The 16066-nt window shown below is 34.7% G+C and overlaps 1 protein-coding gene across 1 annotated transcript in view; it reads left to right on the forward strand.

Annotated features, from left to right (window-relative positions):
- Nucleotides 1-15465, forward strand: part of bel (ATP-dependent RNA helicase bel) — a 61360-nt gene extending 45895 nt beyond the window's left edge. The window contains exons 10-16 of the mRNA XM_089107023.1: nucleotides 1327-1492; nucleotides 3009-3190; nucleotides 5424-5541; nucleotides 6752-6917; nucleotides 9089-9213; nucleotides 12126-12267; nucleotides 14116-15465. Of these exons, the coding sequence (XP_088963149.1) occupies nucleotides 1327-1492; nucleotides 3009-3190; nucleotides 5424-5541; nucleotides 6752-6917; nucleotides 9089-9213; nucleotides 12126-12211 (843 nt within the window). The 3' untranslated portion in view covers nucleotides 12212-12267; nucleotides 14116-15465. The remainder of the gene's footprint in view (nucleotides 1-1326; nucleotides 1493-3008; nucleotides 3191-5423; nucleotides 5542-6751; nucleotides 6918-9088; nucleotides 9214-12125; nucleotides 12268-14115) is intronic.
- The last annotated feature ends 601 nt before the right edge of the window (nucleotides 15466-16066 follow it).

The following is a 16066-nucleotide window of genomic DNA, read 5'->3' on the forward strand; positions in this document are numbered from 1 at the left end:
TGAGAGATTTTCTTATTTGACGGTCTCCAAAACAGGGATTTTTTTTTTCCTTATGGAGGGCTGGTTTACTTTTTACTTGGTCGTTGCTCCCATTACAAACTTGATTTTACGCTGTGACCGTAAAGCTGCCAATATGATGTTGATATATAATAGGCTGAATGCAAGTCAATCTCAGTAATTTTTATCTGTTAGCTGCAAGAGACCCTTAATTCAGCTTGTTTTATTAAATAAAAAAAAACAAGTTTTTTCAACTGAAAGTAAGGATCAACATTAAAACTCAAAACGATCAGAAATTAATACGTATATGAGGGGGTTTGCCCCCTCGTCAATAACTCGCTCTTTACGCAAAGGTTTGAATTTTGTTCCAAGTCTTTAAGAATGACCCCTAAATCACAAAGGCCGTTTAATTAGAATAATTAGCTCTTTTGAAAGTACTAGAAAAAACTTTAGCGTAAAGAGCGGGGTATTGACTAGGGGGCGAACCCCCTCATATACCTAATAATTTCTGTTCGTTCTAAACTTTAGTGTTGCTCCTTACTTTCAGTTAATTAAACTTGTTTTTTGTTTAATTCCCGATCGTTTTTAAATGATGCTTGGAAATCCGGCGCCCCTTCACAGAAATATCTCTCCCCTCATGAAAACTTCGTCCATCTAAAGATCCTCTCACGTAACTCCCTCTCCCCGCCCCTCCCCTCTTCCAGAAAAAATCTCCCTGGAAATGTCTGTATACTTGTCAATGACCAATACCATATGTAAACAATGGGCAAAATTAATAATTTGTAGTCCTTTCCCCGGGGACTGTGGGGGATTAAGTCATCCTCAAAGACATAGTTATTAGATTGTTCGACTATGCTGGATAAAATGCTATCTCAAAATTTTGATCGAGTAACTTTAGGGGAAAATGGAGCGCGGGAGGCGGCCTAGTTGCCCTCTAGTTTTTGGTCACTTAAAAAGGGTACTAGAACTTTTAATTTTTATTAATATTCTGTGAATTTTAGTGTGTTTCCCCCTTTTTTTGAAAATAAGGTAAATATTTTCAGGCTCGTAACTTTCGATGGACAAAACCAAACGTGATGAAACTTATATATTTGAAATCACCATGAGAATCCGATTCTTTTGATATATCTATTGGTATCCGTTTTTTATAGTTTCGGTCGCTATTTAGCCGGGTCGCTCCGGTCGGTTGCTATTTAGCCGGGTCGCTCCTTGCTTACGTTGCTTAGTTCGTTACCACGAACTGTTTGAGTGAGAATTTGTGAAATAGGACGTCTTGAATCTTCTTTATGTTTGTGATTGCAGCTTTGCACATGTTTTTTGTCTTTCTAGATGCTTGCTAGAGATTTCCTAGAAAACTACATTTTCTTGGCCGTTGGCCGCGTTGGATCAGCTTCTGAAAACATAACACAGAAAATTGTTTGGGTAGAAGAGCATGATAAGCGATCCTTTCTTCTTGATTTATTGAATGCTGCCGGCCTCTTCAGGTCTGAAAAGAGTAAGTGAACCTGACATTTTTAACCTATCGATAGTATATTATTTTTTATCAAGTGGTAAAAGTCATTTTTTACTGTGTTTTTAAGAGATGTCCAAATTTTGTTGGTATCTCCATAAGAATAAAGCGTCATAACGGTCGAATGGGAATTTTTTACCTTGGTTTTTTCGAAAATTCATGTTTTTTATGGGTTTTTTTTTCATATGCTGTTTGTTTACGCATAAGACTTAACACATAATAAGGTCTTATTTATTTGGACTGGTCAAAAGTTGGGTTTGCATTCCGTTTTGTTCCAAATCTTTCGTAGAAGATAGAAAAAGTTATACTTTGAGTGAGAATATTCGCAATGAAGATAAGGAGCTCCACTTTAATTCTGAGTTTTCTCAAAGAAGTGCAAAAATGTTCAAGTTCTCTTCTGAATTTTCTTAAAGAAGAGGAAAAGTTAGCTAAATTCTGAATTTTACCAAAGAAGATATGCAGTTCAATTCTAATTTTTCCAATTAATGTAGACTAGGTTACGTGCGCGCACGTAACCTAGTCTAAATTAATTGGAAAAATTATAATTGAACTGTAACTCAGATTTTATATCTGAGAAAACTCAGATATAAAGTGGAACTTTTTATCTTGATGGAGAATATTCACAATCAATGTATGACTTTTTTCTATCTTCAACATAAAAATTAGAACAGAACTTTAAATTTTTTATGTCTTAGAATCAGAACTGTCTTAAAATCAGAACTGAAGTGGAACCTCTTTTTCTCTAGAAAAAAACTTCTTTTTTTCTCTAGATCTAAAGACCAATTTCATTGAGAAAAATCAGAACTGAAGTGGAACCTTTTTTATTTTCTTTGGAGAAAATGAGAATTGAACTTCAACTTTTTTCTTTTCATTGAGAAATTTTCAGAAGATAACTTGAACTTTTCCTTTCTTTGAGAAAACTCTGAATTAAAGTGGAACTCTTTATCTTCATGGTGAATATTCGCAATCAAAGTATAACTATCTTTTACGAGAAATTTAGAACAGAATTTTAAATTTTTTAACCTCTTTGGGAAAAATCAGAACTGAAGTGGAACCTCTTTTTCTCTAGAAAAAAACTTCTTTTTTTTCTCTAGATCTAAAGACCAATTTCATTGTTTATTTAGGGGCAAGAGCGCCCACAATAAAGAGTAATACAGTAGCTACTTTTCCTCTCGTGAAGATCAAAATACAGAATATAAAAAGTGTACATATTTTGGTTTCGGAATCAATGGTCTTTTCCGACTTTTTAAATGTTTCCTGGTGGCGCTCTGTTTTGACAATTTCTCACTCCTTAATCTGGTTTTCATCTTTCGTCCTGTTTTTTTTTTTTTTTTTTTTTTTTTTTTTTTTTTTTTTTTTTTTTTTTTAGATAAGAGAAGGAATGATGTTTAGACATTTGAAACCTGAATATGTTGTTGAAAAAAATTATCTGACCAGTTTAAATTAGTTGCTTGTATCTTTTATTTTTGTGTGCTGTTCTTAAAACAAAAATTTTTTGTAGGCACTGATTCGCTAACTTTGGTTTTCGTTGAGACCAAAAGAGGTGCTGACGGGCTAGAAGACTTCTTGTGGGGTGAGGGCTATCCTGTGACCTCTATTCATGGTGATCGCAGCCAAAAAGAGAGAGAAGAGGCATTGCGTCGCTTTCGCTCTGGAGAAAGGCCTGTACTTGTTGCTACTGCGGTAAGTTTTACCTGCTGTTAAATCTAAATTTGTTGCCCAGTTCTGGTATAGATTAGTCGTTTTATTAGTGATTCGACGATTAATCTGAACTGGGGAAATCAGGTTTTTTTTTCAATTTTTAAGTTTAGTTGTTATTTAAAAGAAAATTATATTGTAGGTTTCAATTGTTTACACAACTATCCCCATCACTCATGCCCAATAAAAATTACAGTAAGAAATGGATCTGGGAAGTCTGTTTTTGCTATGAGGCCTCACTGTATCCTGTATGGAGAAAATTATTTTCAAACGTCATTCTGTTTGCAAGAGGTGAAATGCATCTGTGATTGCGCTTCAAAATCTAGTGGGATCAGATTCCAAATGATTCTCATGTTGCTGAGACCCGCGAGTTTTGCATGTCTAGAACCATTTTTCAAATGAGAATCAAGGTCTGCTTTAGCTTTTTTTTTCTTTTTTTTTTGCAACACCATCTATCTAATTGTAGATATTAAACACAAAAGTTTTGCGGCAAAAAAATGTATGCATAATTTATCTAGTTTAATTTCAATTAAAGTAACACCTATGGAGTGTTGTACATCCCATTTTCCCAGTATATATGGTTACTGGCATTTTTGCTGCCTTTTAATTTAATTCTGACCTTTTTGCCTTCATAGAAGGTGGAATAACAATCTTCTTAGAAGGATGGAGTAATTCTAGGAAAATAATTTGAGAAGAAGCAGAATGTTTCTTTAGGAGGAAAGTTGGAAGCACTAATGGAAATCTTAAAATGCTTAATGCTAGCTGAGGTCAAATAATTGTTATTACACTAATTTTGCCAATTTCAAGATTTAATAATATATAGCAGTGTTGATAGAATATATATATTATGTCAACACTGCTGACAGTTTCCACTCTTGAAAATTACCCATACTCTTTCAAAGTCTGGAAAGTAAGAGAAGTCATTAAAGTGTGAATTAAGGAGACGTGAAATGAAGGCCATCAATAAAGTTGCTGAGAATCTGGAAAATGAAGCCAGGCGGCATAATAGTTAGGTAAAGTTTAGCATGTCAATAAATTGAGGAAAGAGTAGTCAATCTGGCTTCGTCCCATTTAAATATAGGAATAGGGCCCCATTTAATCATAGGAAAGAGTTAAGGAGAGATAGGCTGAATATTTAGAGCATGTTTTAAACTGATGTAAGTTGAAGGAAATAATATAGAAAAGACTTAGAGGCTTTCGATAATTTGGAACTAAATGAAAATTCGTTTGCGAAGAGGATCTAGAGACAGTACTAAAAGCATTCAAAACATCAACGCCTTAGGTGTTGATTGCGCAGGTTTTCTGTAATATGGAGGTTGCAAGATTGGCGACAAATTTTGAAGACTGGATATGATTTATTTTGATTATCGATGGACTTCGTCGTAAGGAGCACGGCAAAAGTGACGGATATCTAATGGGAAGGTGAAACTCTACTAGGCTTAAATTATCGTTCAGTGTCTTGGGTAAGAGTGAAATGAAGGAATTTTTAGAGGTTTTGAAAGTTGGGGTGCAAGATAGGTTTGATATTTGAAGAAATTTAACGTTAAGAAGACCAATTCGCGTGAATAGGAATAAATGAGGGTGAAGAGGTGGTGATATGTAACGAGAAAATCAGTCAAATGGATAGCTTCACGCACCGGGTCAGTATTATTTGAAAATATGGTGGACGCAGAGAAGATATAAAAAAGTAGAGTAGCCCAATCGATGGGTGTTTTTTTTTTATTATTGTTATCATTGCTCGCAATACAAAAGTTTAGAAGAATGGGAATATAAATCCGGTAACTAAGATCAGTATTTTGGAAACTATGGGAATGGCTTTTAAACGCGGGCGCTTCAAACAGCCAAGGAAGACTTGCTAACAATTTTCCAGGTGTATTTTCTAAGGATAATTTTAGGCACTATTTTAACTGGCCGTATATTAAAAAGTAAGCTATACGAAGAATCAGGTTCGATTCCATTGTCTAAGCCTATAATGAAAGAACGATTAAGATAGGTAAGTCACTGTCTTACTGACGAAGGATTAGAGATTGACAAGGATCTTGTTAATGGTTTCAAGGAAATTGGAACTTCGTGGGAAGGGGTAGAGTGAAACACGAATAAACTGAGATGGAGGATCGTAGCTTTGTTGCCTTGGATGGCTTGGTTGTGCTGTGGGTTGTTAATAGTAGTAATGGTAGGTTATATTGAATAATCGTTTAAAGTTTGTATGTGTTTGAAGGTCGCTGCACGTGGTTTGGACATCCCCCATGTCAAGCATGTTATCAATTTTGACCTCCCATCTGATGTCGAAGAATATGTTCATCGTATTGGGCGTACTGGTCGAATGGGAAATCTTGGTAAGTTTTGAATCTTGTCGAAGCAATCATTTGACAATTAAAATATATTTTAGTTGTATATAAACATGTTAATATGGAATTTGTCAAATTAAAAAATTAGTATATATGCCATATATAGTAAAAGAAGTTGTTATTTTATTTTTGAATTCCTATTAGTCGCACGAAAAAAAAAGAAAAATTGGAACCTCCCGTGAAAAGCTTCCATTCGGTCATCTAGCTTTCGTGAAAGATCACAGTTTCAAACTGGATAGAGGCTCAAGTAAAAAGCCCATAAAAGAGGAAAATCTTAAGACAATAGAAGCGCTGCAGTATGTAATGTATTTTGAGTATAAACTCCATTGACAGTCCCCTTCTATTGACCATATTCTCTTTCAAGGCTCCCAGTATGGTCACTAGTACAGCTTACCCTCACCATTGGCACTGGTTACACAATTCTATTATAGATCATTCCCGAGATCAAGTAAAAACTATTCGCGTTAAATTAATAAAAATTTGTCCGTCTTCGAACAAAGATTTTTCTCTCAAGATTTTATGCTAAGTGTCAAATTTTTTTTTATAATTTTAGGGTACTGGCAATAGCAATGAAAAAAAGGGAGCAAGTCTAAAAGTAAATCGGTAGTTGAGCGGACCTCGTTTAGGGTCAATTAATGTGTGCTTTTCAATTTGCTCGGTTTTTTGTTCTAATTTGGTTTCATGGAGCCTTTTCACTTGTACATGTTCATTGATGGGTCGAGCCGATAATACTAGTATTACCATCTTTTTTAGGTTTTGGATACGAATCTGGTATTTCTGGTTAGAATATTACTTCGTATGTGGCGTAACTTGTATTTTCTTAGAGCTTGAACCTTTGCTCTTTTTACTGTTTTATAAAGATCTCGTTTTCTACCAACTAGAAACTAAAGTTAGATCTACGGCTGATGAAAAGCCATTACTGAGTTTTTTTCCCACAAATTGATTTTAAGGCTTAAAGCTCTTGAAAATTTAGAATAATCCTCGGCTACTCTTTTGGTTCAAGACGCTAAACCACCTCAGTATTATCAGTTTCGAGGAGGATCTCCTTTCCCCTTTTTTCTTCTTTTATCAATCGTAGTTATGCACACCAAATTCTTTGTTCTCGGTTTTGGCTCGCTTGTTCACTTATCTCAAGTATCTTAAGCTCCATGAATTTATTCTTTCTCTTTATTTTTTCACATAAGAACTTTTTTTATAGGTCTCGCGACTTCTTTTTTCAACGAGAAGAATAGAAATCTTGTGCGTGATTTGGTTGAACTGATCCAAGAATCCAAACAGGACCTTCCATCATGGCTAGAAGCTATGGGAAGTGAAATGCGATCGTCTGTTGGAAACACTCGTCGCGGTGCTGGAGGAGGAAAGAAGTAAGCTCTTGATCATTCTTGTTTTGATTTCAAATATCTGGGCTGTTGGGTAAAATATAAACACTAGTAGTAATTTTAGGTTAGCTTTTGTGTTTGGAAACACTTTCATGTCCCTGTTCTCTCTATCCGTTTCACTTTCTCTCAATAAAAAAAAGAAAAAATACAGAATTAGAAATTAACGCCGACATAAATAAAAACCCAGGAAATGTACAATCACTCATTTGTACAATCAAAACCTTAGACAAAGTAGTTACCTCTTCTGAGATAAAAGGCAACTGATACACATGGATTAAAACATTATTGAAGAGATATTTATCCCTTCTTGGATGCTTAAGGCAACTGATACACGTAAATTGAAACATTTTTGAAGTGATATTTATCCCTTCTTGGATGCTTAAAACTTTTTTCCTTTTTTTTTCTTTTTTTTTTCGTTTTCGTCTTCCATGCCAGCCTTTTGGTCAGTATTAAGAAATAGTTTTAACAAAAAACCTGAGTATTTTAACTGTAATAATTTATTTCCTATGTGTCTACACCTGTTAGTATAAACGTGGGTGTTTATTCTTAAGAGAAGAATTTATAAAATGCAAAATACCAACTTTGATTAACAAGCAGTATGAAATATGGATATTTTGAGCCTCCAGTATGAGCATAAATCAGAAGAATATGTATGAGTATAAACGTATCCTTCCATGACATTATGAGCATTACCAATAATTTTTCATGGGGTAAGTACGACAAGAAAACACACTATTACTTGCAAATAGTGTCGGCTTTTTTTTTACATAAAAGATAGATGGTATTGTTGCTGTAAGGTTTGCAAAGTAAATAGCAGAAAATTATCCTCCTAACTTGAAATCTGTTGCCTTATGTAATGTTTTTACAACTTGTTCTATGAGAAGATAAAATATTTGATATTTGACTTTGCTTGTGTGATCTTATGAGGAAATTCCGTAAGTTATCAGAAAATCCCTTGGTATTCTCTTGTATCTATTTATAAAAAATAATAATAATGCCTGAAATAATCCTGTCTATTCAAGTACATAGCATGAACTGGGAATAGAGGGAAAATACACACAGAAAGAGGGGAGAGGAGAGAATTGTATTATAGGCTATGACAAATAGTTTTAATTAAAACTATTGACCTTTCCCAGTAGGCAAACCTGAATTGAATTACCACTACTCCATGCCTATCTGCCTTAGTTTTGCCCTAGGATGAAGGATAGACTATCTATTAACAAATGAAATGACATCATTGTTTGAATTGAAAATCAAATATTTTGCAGAAGGCATCAAGACATGCCTAATTGTAGAAAAAAGACAAGGCAGATAGTCCGAGTAATTGAGAGGCAAAAATGTTTAAATGGTACGGGTAAATGGTGGGAGTAAGTATGACTCTTATTGGACAAATACTTGTGTTAGTTTTTGGAAAGGCAAACCTGCCTAGAGTCTCAAGCGGGTTGTCCAAGAATTTAAAATTGATATAGGGCTCTCCCAGTAGGCAAACCTTCATTTGAATTACCATTACTCATGCCTATCTGCCTTAGTTTTGTCCTAGGATGGATGATAGACTATCTATCTATTAACAAATGAAATGACATCATTTTTATGTAAATCAGAAAAGGGGTTATGCCAGCTTTGCTTCTCACTGAGACTATCTTTCTTGGCTTTACTCCAATTAGTCATGGCAAGTCCATCTTTTCCATCTATTGTAAAATACAATTACATCTCTTGTGAACATATTTTGATCGAAATTTTTACAAAGGAACAATAGAAGGATATAGAAATATGGTGCAAGCACAGCAGATACCTAGAAATTTAGATTTTATATATATATATATATGTAATGGCATGTTGTTTCTAGAACTGGTTTCCCTTTGTTTTCCCCCCAAAAAATAACTGTTTTATTTGCATGAGTAAGACTGATTTCAGCCTGAGAGTTCACTGACAGGGGAAAAAATTATATTATTTACTTGTGTTGAAACCTACCAAACACGCCCCAAAATTCCGCGACGAAGTAAATAAAAACTGATCAACCTCTCAACGGAGGATACAGTAATTTATCACCGTTATGCGGCTATTATTTATGCCATATTAAAAGATACCAGTGCCTAATTTTAATACACGTAAAGCGTTTGACGGTAATTTGTATCATTTTTATGTTTTCTTTTTAGGTTTGGTGGAGGTTTTGGATCTCGAGACTACCGTACTCAGCCAGGCTCGCGTGGGGGTCCAGGTGGATCTGCTTCGAACGCTGGTCGTTCTGCTTATAGTGGCTATGGTGGCCAAAATGTTAACGGTAAGGATTTTACTTTTCTTTTTTGAGTAACCACACACCTAGAGAACCTTAAACATTTTAGCTGAAATACATACCCCTACAAAGCCTGCGAATACTAGCTAGGGATTTGGCCAAGGGACAGTTGGACCACAAAAGTTTTCGCCTGAGATTTTACTACTACGACTACTATCAACTGCTCGTTGTGGCATGAACACACCTGGGGCAAAAACAAGATGCGCATGTTTCTCGTCTATCCAAGTTTGTTTAAAGCTTAACTCATGAATTTAAGCATTTAAAGCTTAAATTCATTTTCTTTAAAAAATTGTCTTGTGCCCTCTCCCCCCCCCCCCCCGCTCGATCTTTAGAAATCTGCTTCTCAAGATTTTAACAGTGGAATATTCCTTCTCTTTTGGGCAGGACATTTTGAATGTTTCAACTATGCTAATTGTTTTGTTTTTTTTACGTCAAATTTAAATTTGATCGAAGTTAAAGGTCCCCTTCTATTAAAAGGTCAGGTACGCACCTTTTTGTGTATTATAACTAGCCTATGTTCTCAAAAACTCTGCAAAATTATCCAGGAATTAGATTGTGTAATCTCTCCCCCCCCTCTCCCCCCCCCCCCCCGATCGATCTGCTTCTCAAGATTTTAACAGTGGAATATTCTTTCCCTTTTGGGCAGGACATTTTGAATGTTTCAACTATGCTAATTGTACTTTTTTTTTCTATGTCAAATTTAAATTTGGTCGAAGTTAAAGGTTCTCTTTTATTAAAAGGCCAGGTACGTACCTTTGTGTGTATTATAACTAGCCTATGTTTTGAAAAACTCTGCAAAATTCTCCAGGAATTAGATTGTGTAGTTAATTTAATTGTCCTAGATAGAAATGCTTGTTAAATGCGTGTTTTTTTGTTTTTTTTTGGAGATCTCGATAATTCAATGTGTAAGATTAGTGCACAGTTCAGTGTCCACCGTGCAAATAAATGTTTCAAACATCTGATTGCCGAAGATTGGCAATCTGTGGCTGAGAAGATATCATAAGTAAGAATTCAAAGGGAATTGAAACTTGGTGGGAGGAAAGGGGGGCTAGAGAGTGAAGCTTTGATTAGATTGGGATGGATAAGAAGCTTCCGTAGCTGTGTTGGTGTCAGGTGGCTTGGTGCCATGATGTGTTGTTAGTACTAGTTATATGTTCTGCAAGCAGAATTACCCCGAACTATTTATAATCCATAAATTCTTATTTTAATGAAATTGCAGATTCGATTCGAATACACTAGATTTAATTGAAATTTCAGTTTTAATAAATTAATATTAAGCTTATTTTGAATCATTTCATTTTCTGCTGGATAGAATCCGTGATAGAATGGACATAATAATTATAATAATTTATCTATAGCCCACTACATAAACAAAGGAAAGGACGTGGAAGCTTCTTGGAGCGAGTAATCGTTTCACGCTTATAATAGTGCTTAATTACGAATAAAATTATTGATGATTGTAGTAACGGAAAGAAAATAAGAACATAAATAAAGAGATGAACATTCTCATGACAAGACCACAAAAGTAAATGCATAAAGACAGTCGAGCAACAGGGCAGCAGGAACCTAACCCCAAGTAAGCTTCTGCTTTTAAATTTGAATCGTATTTTCTCCAACACATTAGAATTAACACCATAGTTTGGAACACATTAACACCAAATCAACACATCATCACCAAAATTGCGAACAGTCCTTCGGTTTATGTGCCGCTTATCCAAAAATAATAATTACTTGCAAATAACGAAAATAAATGAAATTCATGTTTTAAATTTTAAACAACGGGCGCGAAACTTGTAGAAAAACAAGCGAATTGTCGCAATGAGTTTAATAAAGAGTAAAAGCTTCAGGGGATATTTTTTTGTGCTCCCATAAAAGTCGGCCAGACTTACTCAAGAATCGCTCGGTGCTTAAGCGGTGCTTAATCAATTATTACAGTAATCATGAAGATTTTCTTAACATTTTTTTTTTTTTTGCTAACTACATTTTAAATCGTGATATATAAAGTAATATGCAAATGATAACTAATAGGATGTTTCACCTACTACAGTTTAAATCCTTTTTATAAAAAATACTGTACGAATTAAAAATAAAGCTTTTCTTACATTTTTGCATTTTGGATGCTAAATTCGTGTACTTGTATTGCGATACGCAATATCGCAATACCCGAATATCGGAGTAGGTCTTTTAGATTTCGCTTTGTAAAACAAAATAAAAAAAATGCTTTGAGTACGATTTTGTGGGTTTGCTGCTTCCTGCAATGTATATTGTCTGTATCCTCAGAGACTGCCGAATTTCAACGAGACTGGCAGTCAAGTTCCAACAAAATATTGAAGTTATGGCTACTGAAAAATGTTAGTATAAAGGGTTTTTTTATATCATGATAACTTAAATGAATTGTTTTTGTTTTTAGTTTTTTTTTTTTTTTCAGAAAAAAGGAAAGAAAGAACAGGTTTTTTGTTTTATCTGCATTTTTGACAGTGGGTATATATGTAACTACTGAATTATTGACAAAGATATGCTTTCTATCGATTTTTTTCTGCCATCTGGTACTATTTATTTAATTTAATAAATGAGTCGGCCCAAAGTATAGTAATCAGGAATATTTATTCCTGTATATTTTTGAATCAAAATGAATATAATGAATTTATTCTTTGTCCTACTGGAAATTGACAATGCACTCAGGGGCTGCAAGTTTTCTAGAGAAGGAGAATCTCGGAGTAAAGAAAATTTTACTATTGTGCCTTTCATGGATCCCAATCTTGCTTGACGATCTTCTTCGGTTAATATTGTTATCGAAAAATATTGACTACCTGAAAGTATCAATTGAAATATTTTTGATTTGTCTCCTACGGGTTTCTTGACTTCATTATTTTCTCATTTTCTTTTCTCATTTGTTCCAGCTGGATATGGAGGAGGTTTTGGCGGTGGCTATGCGGCCCACAGTGGACACCAAGCATCAGCAGGGCCCGACTGGTGGGGTAATTAAGCTGCAGTACATTGTTCTAAAAAGAAGCGCGCCAACACTGTCACAGTTTTGCTTGGGTATGCTCCTTCTCTTCTTTGTAATGCTTACTAGTCCTTTTCTTAATCTTTTTCCTAGCGCTAGTTCTATTGGGCGATTTCGCCCCTACCAGAGGAATAGTTTTTATAATTTGAAATGTGGTAGTTTTTACGTTTCATATATGTATGTATTGTATAATTGACCATTCAGCTGTCAATTTGACCGAATCCACTTGTTTCTCTACTTGTTGTTAACGACCAAGCACCTGACTTTTAACTTTGCATTCAGTTGAACATTCCCTAATTCATTAGGGGCTTTACCCAATAATGACTAACATTTCCATGTCATTGATCACTAGTTGGTTTATTTCTCGAAGTAAATTTGACAAAGAATGTTATAAATTGCTTAAGGGTATTTTAGATTCACCGACACAAGCGTCAATATAACAAAATTTTAAAATTCGTCCGACTAAGGATTGATTCATTGAAACCTAAGTTAGCAATAAGTTTTGTTTTTAAACTTATTCAGTTTTTTTTATGAACTTGATCAAATTGGCATCTAAACGGCTCATTTCTACTTCACGAAAAGGGTATTGTTTTGTTTATTTGTGACACCATCTTTTCGAAGTTTGTAAAATCTCTCGAAGTGTGTAAAGTTCGTTGCATAATAACCTTTCTTTAGTCTTGTAGTCTCTTTTATTAAAATTCTGTAACTTTTTTTTAGTTTTGTAGATCTTTTTTTATTATTCCTTCATGTGGAATTGGGTTGCTTAGACGAACAATTTACGTTGTTTTGATTATGATAAGCCGACTCAAAGAATATAGCTTAAGAAAACATTAGTAAACAATAGACAAATGGATCCATTTGTGTATTTGTTACTTAGACCCAAGCACAAATAGCCAAAGCAGTTTGCATTACAAACGTCTAACTAAACTTACTTTGGCTAGCCCCAAGCAGGTACTTATACAGGGATTGTTTTTGGGTTCGTATGAAAGCATGTAGTGGCTGTCCTCTGCCCAAACTTAGTATCTACACAAATATTTGTTTTTGAATTTGGGACGGGCCTCTTGTAATCTCGACATGGCGAGTCGAATGGAACTGTTAGAATTTGTCTGCTATATTTTTGTAGCTACGACCTAGTGTTTCCGGGCGTCAAACAGATTTTGCCGGTTTCCAACAGTCAAAACCCTAGTATAAACCTACTATTATAAAAAAAAGCGAGTATCTACGTCCAACAAAAACGGACGGTCAAAGATGGGAAGAAAACCAACCTTGGGAATCTATAAACGAAGTTTTTTGCTAAAGATGAATTTTTAATGGTTAAATCTTAGTGATATGTTGGTTAATAATATTTATTAAACTATGGTCAAACAAAGAACTGCAACTTGGCGTTAATATATGCTAAATGCTTTTTAGACTTGCCATTTTTGCGTAACAGACGCCCAATCTTTTATCTGTATACATTTCTTGTCTTTATGAGGGAATCAGAGAACATTGGCATTTAAGGGGTCTAGACACCGAAACTTCGGATTCATTCCTGAATGTTTATCTGGATAATATGCCTATTCCTTCAAAGTTAAGATATGTCTAATATAATAATTGTGATTACAACTAGTTGAGAGTCAACCAGCTGGATAATAATGATGTCCGTATAAATTAATTTTTTTTACAAAAATCTTCACCATGAATAGCAGTTGTGCCCGTGTCTTGATTAGAGACTGAGATCGGATAGATTGCTACCTCTTGTTGACCTACCTTAGAGAAACTCGGTGTAAAGCTCCCTGAAATTAACACTAGTCTAGGGAACTAAACTTTGATCCTGTTTTCAACTTTCTGCTGCGCTAGATCTCTGTGTGGAGTTTCCTTAATTAAGCATTCCTTAATTTTAGATATGAAGACCTCTATCCTGTTTTGCAATTACTGGAATGTGAAACGACTTGTACAGCTGTCTCTTCGAATCTCTTTCTAAAAGAAAAATGGACCCAATTTCTGTGCATTAAATCTGAAGGCATTTTCGCAATTAATTATTCCTCTGACGTCAAACAAGAAGAGCTGGCCAATTGATAGGCAATTATTATGTCGAATCAAGTATCCCAGCTGCTGCCAAATTCGCTGGGTAGTGAAAAGACATACATAATATGCCCATAAAATGCATTGAACCAGTCATGTATTGACCTAATAAGCATTAAAGCTGCGAAAAAAATTTCGTATTTTAAGTCTTGCTAGTCTCCTGACATGATTATATTTGTCGGAGAGACACCGTTTAGGTGTTAAATAAGTAAAATAATTTCGCCCAAAGTCATTATTCGCCTATTGAGATGTGATTGTATATTTATGATATTGTACCAGTGCGATATATATGAGGAACCTGTTTGACTGGACATATGATGTACAACACTAATGAAACCCCATATGGTCTAGATTCGACAAGTTAAGAGTGGATGTCGTCGGTAGCCTATTCCTGGGGATTTTAGAGACCCCCAAGTGCATTTTTTGTCTCGAATTTCCTTGGACTAGATCCTAGAGGAATCGTTCCCATGTGTGCGTGTATAAATAAGATTTTGGATTCCGCAAAACATTTTGCCCAAAGATCCAGTTCAACTTCCAAGTTGTACAGCACATGGAAGAAAAAATTAGCGATGTGGATTTTTTAAGATATTTTTTTCTCGCGTAAACATCGAGTTTGACTCTTTAGACAAGAAAGCACGGCGGCGAAAAGCCATTCTAGTGTAAATTTCGCAAGAAGTCCAACCCTCAAATGGTGGATATAGACTAAACTCAGGAAACCCTGCTTTAGTAAAAGTCCAATGCAATTTAGACGTGTGCAGACGGGCCTGACTATTTGGCTTCTTTGAATGTGAACTCTAAATTTTCTTGTAGGATCTTATTTATTAGGAGGACTAAAAGAAATAATTCTTTCTTACTGTTGAGCAAAAAATATATATAATATTAGTAATTTGTTAAAGATAGTAGCACGTCTAGACCAAAGAATTGAGTGAAATCTTAATTTTTCTATATGCATTTAAGTTGAAATAATGGCTAAACATAGTGATGATTCGTCTGGCAGCAAATTTGAAAGTGTTTTGTTTAGCCAGCAAATTGAAGAACAAAATTAAAAACCAGCTTGAAACTATTGGGACTGCAAAGTGAAAATAATAAAATATCTACTTCAATCTCAAGCTTATTGTGTATTGTTGTTATAAAGCGCTTTTTCAATAAATATTTACAGGTTTGTTGTGTATTTGTGTTCCATCTCGGATTTTGTCATAAGTCTTTTTTTTACAATGGACAAAGTGCACGATATTAACCATAAGATGGCCCTGTAGAACCAACCGAGGAGGACAGTAATGACCCGTGGACCTTGAATACAGTTCCAGGAATAAATAGGCACGATTTCATTTAAAAAGAGTTGATAAATGAACTGAAATGTCTAGGATATATGCTTAAGAATAGGCACTACCCTAGCTTAGGACAGACTGATATAGAGAAAGGAAAAAAGTGATCATAAATTGGTATAATTTTGTAAGTAGAATAACTTAATTATAACCAATAAGGTATTTGTTCTTAGAATGGCCGGTAAGTTCATAGTACTCGCGTAATAGTAAGACCGATAATCCTATGTAAATCAAATACTGGCAGGATTGATATAGGACAAGGACATTTAGGAGTGCGGTTATCTATATTAAAGGTAAAAATCATCAGCTAGCAGTATCCTGAATTAAGTTTAGAATTTAGAAAGGACAACTAATTTCTAGGTGGTTATGATGTTGGTAAACTTCGGAAGGGGAATTTGAAAGGAAAGTTACAAGAACATTTGGTATGAAATTCGAGGGTTTAGAA

The sequence above is a fragment of the Artemia sp. Qi Xiang Cuo genome, chromosome 21 (assembly GCF_049724085.1).
Source record: "Artemia sp. Qi Xiang Cuo chromosome 21, ASM4972408v1, whole genome shotgun sequence".
Taxonomy (NCBI): domain Eukaryota; kingdom Metazoa; phylum Arthropoda; class Branchiopoda; order Anostraca; family Artemiidae; genus Artemia; species Artemia sp. Qi Xiang Cuo.